Below are 10,919 nucleotides of genomic sequence, written 5' to 3' on the forward strand. Positions count from 1 at the left end.
TTTATTGACATATTCAAAGATATTGTAACATTTCACAAATTTAAAAAATTTTAAAAAAATTAAACTTTCCGCTTCATAGATTTATATTATCGAGTAAATAATTAAACATTTAGTTTTTGTTAAAAAATAAATTATATAGTTTAAAATGTGTTTTCATTGGTTTAAGGTAGTAAATATTAATCATTGTTAGATAATATGGTTTTTTTTATTTAAAAAAAATCTTTATAATTTTAAAAGTTAACATCGACAAATATTTAAATATTTAATATAAGGAGGTATAGTATTACAACAGTAAATTATATCTATTTAATTTATACTATCTATAAATCAAATGGATCATCTATTGTTTAAATCTAATTATTAATAGTCGAATAAAAATTTCTGGTAGGCCCAAAATTTAAATGATAAGATTAGATATTAAATGTAACATGATTTTCTAGGAATAGGTCCATTAGGTCCATTTTTTAAAAAATCACACATGAATCAAGGTTGTGACTTCTGTTTAAATATATAAGATAATCAAACAAAAAATCCAACAAAATAAAATATAATAAGTAGCTGCAAATACAATTTTCGGTTCAAATTATAATGTGTGGTAATATTTAGTTACTATTCGCTTCAGTTAGCCGCTTTATATAACAAATTACTACTATCATATTTTATGGTCCATCTCATTTCACGCATTACCACATTACAAACATTAACCAAGCAAGTGAAAAATTTTGTACATAGAATACATTATCATACAGTTTACAACAAAATTCATTGGACATGAAAATAATTTTCATGTTTATTAAATTTTACATATATTATAATGTCTAATAATAAAACAAAAAATCTAACAAAATAAAATATAATAAGTAGCTGCAAATACAATTGCCGGTTTGAAACAATCAGTTGGATGACAAACAACTAAAATATAGCATTACTGTATTTAAATATAAGTCATATACACTTTTGAAAATATGCTTAATGTTTATAATATATCACTAAAAATGTAAAATAAAAAATTATATAAATATAAATGAAAATAAACACCCGCGCGGATCGAGATCTAGTATATGTTAAAGTTAGTTTTATTTGTTACAAATCTCTACCGATCGATCACAAGATCAATATCATTTTAATTTTCCATCGCCAGGTTTTCGTCACCTCTTCCATCGCTATGGCTGCCATTGATCCTCACTTCCCGCTGGTTTGTTGTTGATTCTTAATTATCTTTGTTTCGGATTCCGTTTTTCTAAAAAAATTGGTTAGTAAATCTCTATAATTATTTCACAAACTAACATATATATATATAGAGTTAGGTTTCGCTATGCGTTTAGGAGTTCACCAAGGGAATATTTTGGTTGTAGCTGGACGGTACCACAAACAAAATTGTACATAGACCCTAACTGGCTATTTTCTCTGTGCCTTGAATCTTGAAACTGGTTTTGATGGCTGAGACCCTGAAGGCTGCTTTACAGACAAAAACATGCAATAAGAATCATGTTTCCAGCATTGCTAATGATGTGTTCTTCATGTGGCAGAAATGTACCTGCATTAGGCCGTGTGTGTTGGTTTGTAGATTATGGGCGTGCTCTACGATCGATCCAGTAAACGCCTGCACGATTTCAGATATTAAATGAGCTTAAAGGAAAATATCAGATCTGCCCCAACAACTATACTAGTACTAGCAAGCACTTGAGCGGAAGAGATATGTAACCTTGTTGTTAGTATCAAACTTGGGCTCCGATTTCTGTATAGGTGACTGCACCAAAAAAAGTTGCCATAGTGGTTTGTGAGATTCTTGTTACAGGTTACGTTTTGTTTGTAGATAGAAAAGAAGAGAAGATTACAGTACAATGTTTTTTCTTACTTTCAACAGATCATCTACATGTTTGTGTGGATATCTCTCTGGTAAGACTTGAATAACTTTTTCTTTCTTGGCTGCATCAAAAGTAATAAAACACAAGAGGAAAAAAAAAACATATAACCATAAACATGAACCTAGATGTGAAGTTCCCTTACCTCTGAATATCTCATCGGTTCACCAACAGAAGAACTATGGCCAGACAGACACCTTCTCAAGAACAGATATGGTAGATTCTTGTTTCGCAGCAGATTCCTCATCACCAATCCTATTGTGGTTTGATTTATCTCTAAGATCAAACACCATAACGTGCTCACTCTCCTCCACACTTTCCCCAGAAGAGTATTGGTCTTCACCTTTATAATCATCCCCATCCTCACCCTCCAGTTCTTCTTGCATTTCAAGTTCATTCAACTTGGACATGATTCGAGCAAATTCATTCTCTTCAACTTCAACTTCACCTTCTCCCGCCTCTCCCTCACCTCCAGGATTAAAACCAGAAGGCTGAAGCACAGTTGCAGAAGAATCTTCTTCTTCATACTCTTCTCTTATCTCAAGAAGTCCTTCCTATAAAAGAAACACCACTTAAGATCCCTATGCAAGCAAACACATCATCCACACATTTGAAACAAATATACTGCTGCTTCTGAAGCAGTTGTAGCGAAGAAGGAAGCCTCCGATTGAAAATCTTCAATCTCAGCTTTGAGAGAATGAATCTGGGACTGTAAAGTCTTGTCTCTTTGGATGTTCTGTCAGTATAGTAATTCTCTCCCAAAAACACCTAAAAAGCTGGTGAACTCCTAAACGCATAGTAGCGAAACCTAACTCTATATACATATAATCAACTGTAACAAAACTCACCAACCACTCGTTGGTGCGTTTCATCAATCGTGTGTACGCAATTAGACTCTAAGGATAAGGTTGTTTTAATGGATTAAAACTCGCCATAACGTTGTGGCGGAGCTGATCCGAAAGCTTCGTGACGAGATTGATGAGATTGTCGTTTTCGTCCACGAAATGTTGAAGACGGTTCATTTCTTCCCTCTTCTCTCTGATTTTCTCCAGCACGTAAGTTGCTGCTTTGCGTGCCTCCTCCTCTGAGAACAACGAAGCTAGAGGCGTCACTGTTCCCTTCGTCGTTTGTGGCTCTATTTCCGGTAAGGGTTTAAGCAAAACGATTGCAGAGAAACAACAAAGAACCAAAGGGTAGATTAGAATTTCTTTTGATCAAAGTGTAGATTAGATCAAAGGCTTCCTAAGTTATACTCAACTTCATGGGCCAAGTTGTTGAGGCCCAATATCTTTTATAGAATCGTTTGTTATGATTTCAAGGAATGAGTGGAGGGGTGTTTTTACTAAATAGAATCGTTGTATGTGATTAGAGAAACATCACAATGTTTGCATAGAATATGTAGTGATTAATGCATAAAACATATATAAAGAATAATAAATTCAATCTTCAACTCTCATATTGCAGGTAAAACATATTTGGTGAAGAAAAAGAGTTATTAGAATTGTTTGGATGAGTTCAGCAGACAATCTTATGTCGATTTAAACGTATAAATGGGTGTATTGTACAGATGGGAGTTCATCTTATTGAAGTTGTAATTAATGGTCGAGATACATTATATATTAAATTATTAACTAACGTATTGTAGTGTTCACAAAAAAACTAACTTATTGTCGATGGATTTGTTATGTGTACCTTATGAGAACACTTTATATTAACTAGATGCTTTTTTCCGCGCTACGCACGGATAATATATTTAAATTTGTTACATTTATCATTTTTATTTGTATGTGAATTTTTGTATATTAAATTATATATAACTAATTTTTAAATTTCATTTTTTTATGTTTAGTTTGAAATAAATATTTCTATTATATGTAACACAATTAACTCATAAAATATGAAGAATCAAGTCCGATATTTTAAAATTATGTAAAAAAATATATAATTATGTATAGAACATAAATTATCTTAGTTTAAAATATCGGAATCTCATCTCGAATAAATTCACGAACAGAAAAAGTACTCCAATAACCTAATTAAAATATAAAACCCCCTTTTCAAAGAAAATGTACTTAATAATATTATTTTACGTGTAATAGTTGAAAACTGACAATTGAATATCGATCTAGAATATTATTTTAATTTATCTAACGGTAAAATATTAATTGTAATAAACAAATTTTGAATTTTGTAATATTACATGAATTAGAAGTCTTTAAAATATAAAATCTATTTTATTAACATAATATATTTTTTATTCATTTATTATTTTGACGTTACAAAATATTTCTTTAGTTTTATTTGTTTTTAAGTAATTTTAAAATTATCAAGAATATAATATATTTAAAATTATTTATTTAAATATATCCAAATATGATGTCTAATTTTTATGTGTGTTTGCGTTGAGCATTTTTAATTTGTAGTTTGTATATTTAATAACACTTTGTTGTGTGCCGTTCTATGGTTTTAATAAATGTGTTGTCATTTCATTTTTATTACTACTAACATGATTTTTTACTGATCAGTGATAATGTATTTTTAACGTTATGTATTATATTTTATGGTATATTTTCTAACTCTTCATCTTGGCACTTTTTTAGAATCATTTTAATTAGATAATTGGTTTAAAGATGTAAATAAAACTGTGTATGTTGTAAATTTAGACTTTTTAGTGTAACTGAGCACTATCAATTATGGAAGTTATATTATGATTTTATTTTACTAAATCTTTCTTTCTGTGTATATTTTTTGTTTTATTTTGTATTTTTATAATTCTATTGGATTATTCTTAAATTACAGAGAATTCATATTTCCAATTTTTGTTTCATATACCTTAAAAGTGTTCGATTGATTTTAGTTTGTTTTTTTTCTCCAATTGCAATGTACAGTTCGACCGTTTCTTTTTTTGGGATCAAACTACTAATATCGTCAGATAGAAAAGCTTAAACTCCAAGAATAGAGTGAGTATTTGTGCTAGAGAAAACTGATTTATCCACTAATATAGTGAGATATTATAATATTAGAAGGTATGAAAACTCTTCTCTGTTGTTCTACGATGGACATAATTAAGTTGTTGTCAATTGATTCTATATTTGTGATAACTGGAAATACATCTTTATGTCTTTCTTACATCATCCTTAATTGGTTTACGGTTCAACCATTTCTAATATACTGAGAGTAACATAATATTAGATGTTGATTATCTCTTTCCAATTAAGAAAGCACAGAATGAGAAAAATTCAATGTGAGACAACTTTACAATTCTATCCTCGTATCTATATAGATTTAGTTTATAGATTACTTTCATAATATTATAAAAATCTGTAATATTTAAAAGTTATTACTTTAGAAAACTGTCATTTAATATATAAATTTAATCAATTACACAGTAATTTATATAATTTAATTGGCAGCATAATATCCAATAAATATAAAGTTACATTGAAATAGAAAAATAATTTATATAGTGAAACAAAAAATACTTTTAAACCATTATACTATAAAACAAAGGGAATATTCAAATTATATTTAAACATTAAAATAGTAAGAATCAGAAAAGCTGAAATCTCAACGTCGATCATTTACGTCGGCCATGCCTTAGACCATCTCCAATGTATTCTTCTATTTTTTCTGTAAAATAGAGGAATTTCACAATAGAGATGGATCTGTCTCCGATGTATTTTTCTATTTTCTCTCCTAAAAAAGGATATTTTTGATATATTCTTTTCTAAGTTTACAAATAATATTTTTTATTTGTGAAACTTGAAAACCAGCCCAATTTATTTTAGTATTTTATAAAATTATGATATTATTTACACTAAATATTTCTTTACAAACTATTATGTAAATTAAAAAAATATAATTATATGTATATAAATAATATATTCACCAAAAAAATATTTTTGGTTATAATTGTTTAAGTAAAAAGTTAAAGGATCATTTTGTAAAAACAAATAGAGGAAGTGACATGGCAAAAATATAGTTTTTCATTGGCCGATTATTTTTGCCTAAGTGGGCACTCTATCTGAGGCTTATATCCTCCAGTTTTAATTAAAATCTGTAATATTTAAAAGCTATTATTTTAGAAAACTGTCATTTAATATATAAATTTAATCAATTACGCATTATATTACATAATTTAATTGGCCACACAAATATTCAATAAGTATAAAGTTACATTGAAATATAAAAACAATTTATATAGTCAAACCAAAAAAATACTTTTAAACCATTATATTATAAAGCAAAGGAAATATTCAAATTATATTGAAACATTAGAATTGTAAGAAGCAGAAAAGCTGAAATCTCAACGTCGATCATTTACGTCGGTCATGCCTTAGACCATCTCCAATGTATTCCTCTATTTTTTTCTCTAAAATAGAGAAATTTCATAATAGAGATGAATTTGTCTCCGACATATTTTTCTATTTTCTCTCCTGAAAAGAATATTCTTGATATATTCTTTTCTAAGTTTACAAATACTATTTTTTATTTGTGAAAGTTGAAAACCAACCCAATTTATTTAGTATTTTATAAAATTATGATATTATTTACACTAAATATTTCTTTACAAACTATTATGTAAATAATATAATTATATTTATATAAATAATATGTTTCACTAAAAAATATTTTCGGTTATAATTATTTAAGTAAATAGTTAAATGATCATTTTGTAAAAGCAAATAGAGGAGGTGATATGGTAAAAATATAATTTTTCATTGGCCAATTATATTCGCCTACGTGAACATTCTATCTAAAGCTTATATCCTCCTTTAATAAATTTTTTTTGTCGTCTCCAGATATAGATAACAGTATGGGTATATGTAATTCGTGATTTTATTAGAACCGGTGCATATTAACTTTTTTTTTATAGAAAGAGATTTCACTTACGGTTTTGGGTTGCGTTTTCTTTAGTTTCTGTTGGTGGTAAGTGAGATTCAGTTCTGCGGTTTTTTTAATTAGGCCTGAAGCAGTGGCAGAGCCCCAAAAAAAATCACCGGGGGCAAAATATAAAACATAGTTTTATTCAAATTATCCAAAAAAAAAATCCCAAAAAAATATAACATGTTATTTAAATTCTATTGAAAATTTGTTGAAAGTTTACCAAAAATATAGACTGTAAAATATTTAGACATACATGATTTGTGAAAATGAAGCTATAGCTTATGTTCACAAAAATTTAATCTGTAGTCATTATTCATAATATAATATAAAATAAAATTGAAACAATTCTTATTAAACTGTTTATAATTTAAGCTTTAAAAGAAATTAAGAAAAAATGAGTTTCAATAGTTTTAGAATCTCAATCTTTGTAATAGCCTAACTATGTTTAGTTCTGATTTACCCCCATATTTAGATTACTATATGCATGTCTATTGAGTGATATTGGTAAACAATGAAAAAAAAAAGATTTATTAGCCATCATATTTAACGGAAAAAACCCAATTGTACGTAAAAATAATTAAATTAACTAAAACAGTGAACGAAAGAAAAAGTGACTGGGGCAAAATAGTTATAATGAATGGGGGCAATATTAATTTGCCTTTAACGATTTACATTAGGTGTAGTTATTTCATGGGGGGCAGCTGCCCCCTCCACCTTCAACGTACATCAATAAGTGTCTCGTTGTAGGGCGTAAGTTTAGCAGGTTGAGTTTCTAATGGTTTTTTAATGATGGGTGGCTAAAGTTTGCAGGTTTTGTTGCCTCCCTTTATTCTAGATACACCTTCCTAGCCACCTTTATGCCTTTCAGGTATGCTTTGATGTTTCCCAACAAATATTCACACTGACTATTTTTTCAGTCCACTTGAGGTTTTTAAGGATTTTCTTTCCTTTCTCAGACATGCTCAACGACATGTGGAGCACACCGGAGATGTATCAACTGAGAAGTGATGGAGTCCGAGCAAATTATAATTTTTACGGTAAAAGTAGCCAAGTATGGTATTCTTTTGATGTAGTGGGGTTCTCGGTTGTTGTACTCCAAACATATCGCCATCAGAACTCAGTTCCAGATCGCTAGTAAAGATTTTTTCACTATTGGTGATGGGTTTAGCTGCTTGCAGACACGGTAGTTCTCAGAGAAGATGCGAAGTTCCTTGCATGAAATTGTATTAATCCATTGCTGAAACGGCAGTGACTCGCAACAATTTCCTCAAGAATATCAGGAGGGAATGCTTCCAGTCGGTTCAGGCGCACATAAATTCTAATGATACCAACACTTATTTGGAGGTGATGATAACTTAGGAATATTTAACCGTCTCGGAGATGTATTTTGAAGCATTAAGGGGGTTACAGCCATTGTGTGATGAGATTAATTAAACTTGTGATTTAATAGTCTAGTCAAGAGGATGATGGTCGTGGCTCCTTCGGGCCAAAAAATGCAAAACTTGATAGTATTTTATTTTAAATTTGAAAGCATACAGCTAGTGGCAAATATAGCTCAACTATTATAACTTCTACTGGGACTATTGGGACAGTCTAACCTAGAAGCCTTTGATTATGCGGTGTTTAGAAATAGTTTTGAACCAACCAATAAATTTTACATATGTAAGAAACTGTTAGTTTTCACATGAAACACTTGTATTTCTTCAAATTACAACGTTTAAATTTACTTGTGCCGTACGGTTGTGTTTACCAATACCTACAAAGGACATATATATATTATATATCCATGAACCTTCTACCATACTTAAAACAAAGGAAATACCAACTTCCTTCATACTTGGTAAAGAGAAAATTGACATACCTATCACAACCTGCAATGAGTTTCCTAGTTCTCTAGAAGAAGTTCTTTGTAGGTCCATGCCTTTAACATCTAGTCTACCGCAAGTCTCTTGAGATGTAGATGGCCGAGCTGCATTCTTTGATCTGCCTCTATCCGGTGATACCAAACGATTCACATGTTCAGTCGTCGTCACGGCTCGTTTTCTTGACAAACTACAGAGATAAAAGGAGCATGATAACTTCAGTCTTTCTTCTATCTAAGGAAAGCCAACAAAATCATAGATGTACTTGTTCATTCAATAAAGAATGTGATATAACTCACTGAAACAAATTCACCAGAGTGAGATTCAGCGTCTCGATTTTAGACTCCATCAGTCGAGGTTTTACACCTAAATAAAACCCAAGCAGAAACACCCGTTAATAGCTATTTTTTTTTCCGATATGCAAATACCCGTCAAAGATCCCTTTATTGAAATCCAATTAAAGCTTTATTATCTATTCGTTTTTCAGAAATTTTTTTAAAAAAAACAACGATAAATCTTTAAAGGTTAGGAGAAGAATGTTGAAACCTTTTCATGAAGATGGTGATACCTACAAATTCAACATTTTTCTTGATGTTCCTTGAATCCCAAAAGCGGAGGATCCGGCCAACAACCACCTGAGAAGTCAAACCAAGGCAGAGATCGTCGAAGGTTGAAGAGGAGACGCTGTTTGAGCAACAGTAGCAGCAGAGGAGGACATTGTCGATGATGATTGGTTAACATCTGCGCTGGTTCAACAAAGCTTTGACTTGATATGAGATACACTGATATATATATATATATATATATATATATAGGGGAGAACTTCGCATAGGTTATTAAATGCAACCATAATTGATTGTCTGAGTATCTGGGAGATGAGGAGATAGAAGAAGATAAACATTGCATCCATTTAATTGTAGAAGACGAAAAGTTAATGTATGTGGGTGTGAGTTTTGTAGCTATGATGGAGAAATCTTAGATCTAAACGGAAGAGAAAGAGAAGGCGACTTATCGGCTTCATTGTGCACAGAACAAATAAGAAAGGTCGAGATTAATGAACCTGCGGGTCCCACAAAAATGAGAGACGCTTACGCGGATGCTCTTAACCCACATGGAGAAGGAAGTGGATTGCATAGAATTGGGCTTAAGCAGAATCACGAAGCCCAGACGGTTAAGTCTATCTGACGTGTATAAAAACTTGCTTCTGATTGGGTGATTTTTCAATCTCACGTGGCATCCCTCTCCATGGCTTGTATCCCCCTTTTAGTATTGTATATTGATGTTCTGATTGTCACACAGAAATTTAAAATTTTAATGGGTGTTATGCGATAGTTATTGCAACCTACTGAATTTGTTCTGCTTTAATTTAGGAAATGTGTATTAAATTAGGAAAATCCAAAGAATGATTGATTAAAGTTAAGTTTATTATCTACTTCAATGGCATTGTATTGTAAATAACTTGTAAGTTTTAAGGTTATTTCTTATTTGTACTTCTCTTTCTTATTCCATGTAATAAAACCAAAACAGGAAGTCAGTTTTAAATTTTCGTTGTTACAAGATGCTAGCTGGGTTTAAAGGCATGGAGTCATTGGAGTTTAGTAGATGGGTATAGTCAAAGAGAAGCTACTTCAAGCATTTTCAGACGGAGTCAAGTATCAGATTTCCTGATGTAGATTTGCCTACTTAACTGTATATAAATGCACACACATATGTATGTGTTCTTACTTGTTACATATCATCAGAAGGAATACCACAAACAAAATTGTACATAGACCCTAACTGGCTATTTTCTCTGTGCCTTGAATCTTGAAACTGGTTTTGATGGCTGAGACCCTGAAGGCTGCTTTACAGACAAAAACATGCAATAAGAATCATGTTTCCAGCATTGCTAATGATGTGTTCTTCATGTGGCAGAAATGTACCTGCATTAGGCCGTGTGTGTTGGTTTGTAGATTATGGGCGTGCTCTACGATCGATCCAGTAAACGCCTGCACGATTTCAGATATTAAATGAGCTTAAAGGAAAATATCAGATCTGCCCCAACAACTATACTAGTACTAGCAAGCACTTGAGCGGAAGAGATATGTAACCTTGTTGTTAGTATCAAACTTGGGCTCCGATTTCTGTATAGGTGACTGCACCAAAAAAAGTTGCCATAGTGGTTTGTGAGATTCTTGTTACAGGTTACGTTTTGTTTGTAGATAGAAAAGAAGAGAAGATTACAGTACAATGTTTTTTCTTACTTTCAACAGATCATCTACATGTTTGTGTGGATATCTCTCTGGTAAGACTTGAATAACTTTTT

General features: G+C 30.9%; 1 protein-coding gene and 1 long non-coding RNA gene across 2 annotated transcripts; both read right to left on the minus strand.

Moving 5' to 3' along the window:
- Positions 1-1,398: 1,398 nt before the first annotated feature.
- On the minus strand, positions 1,399-3,128 carry LOC106308354. The gene is given in 9 exon segments (XM_013745514.1): positions 1,399-1,455; positions 1,538-1,603; positions 1,706-1,750; positions 2,011-2,055; positions 2,057-2,419; positions 2,491-2,594; positions 2,597-2,633; positions 2,714-3,000; positions 3,119-3,128. Coding segments are annotated over 9 exon segments (1,014 nt in total).
- Positions 3,129-8,506: 5,378 nt separating this feature from the next.
- Positions 8,507-9,344, minus strand: LOC106311450. The gene is made up of 3 exons (XR_001264018.1): positions 9,161-9,344; positions 8,914-8,980; positions 8,507-8,804 (listed from the first exon to the last, which is right to left on the minus strand). It is a non-coding gene; the product is annotated as an uncharacterized LOC106311450 (long non-coding RNA).
- Positions 9,345-10,919: the final 1,575 nt, after the last annotated feature.

Source organism: Brassica oleracea, chromosome C8 (genome assembly GCF_000695525.1).
Source record: "Brassica oleracea var. oleracea cultivar TO1000 chromosome C8, BOL, whole genome shotgun sequence".
In the NCBI taxonomy this organism is placed as follows: Eukaryota; Viridiplantae; Streptophyta; class Magnoliopsida; order Brassicales; family Brassicaceae; genus Brassica; species Brassica oleracea.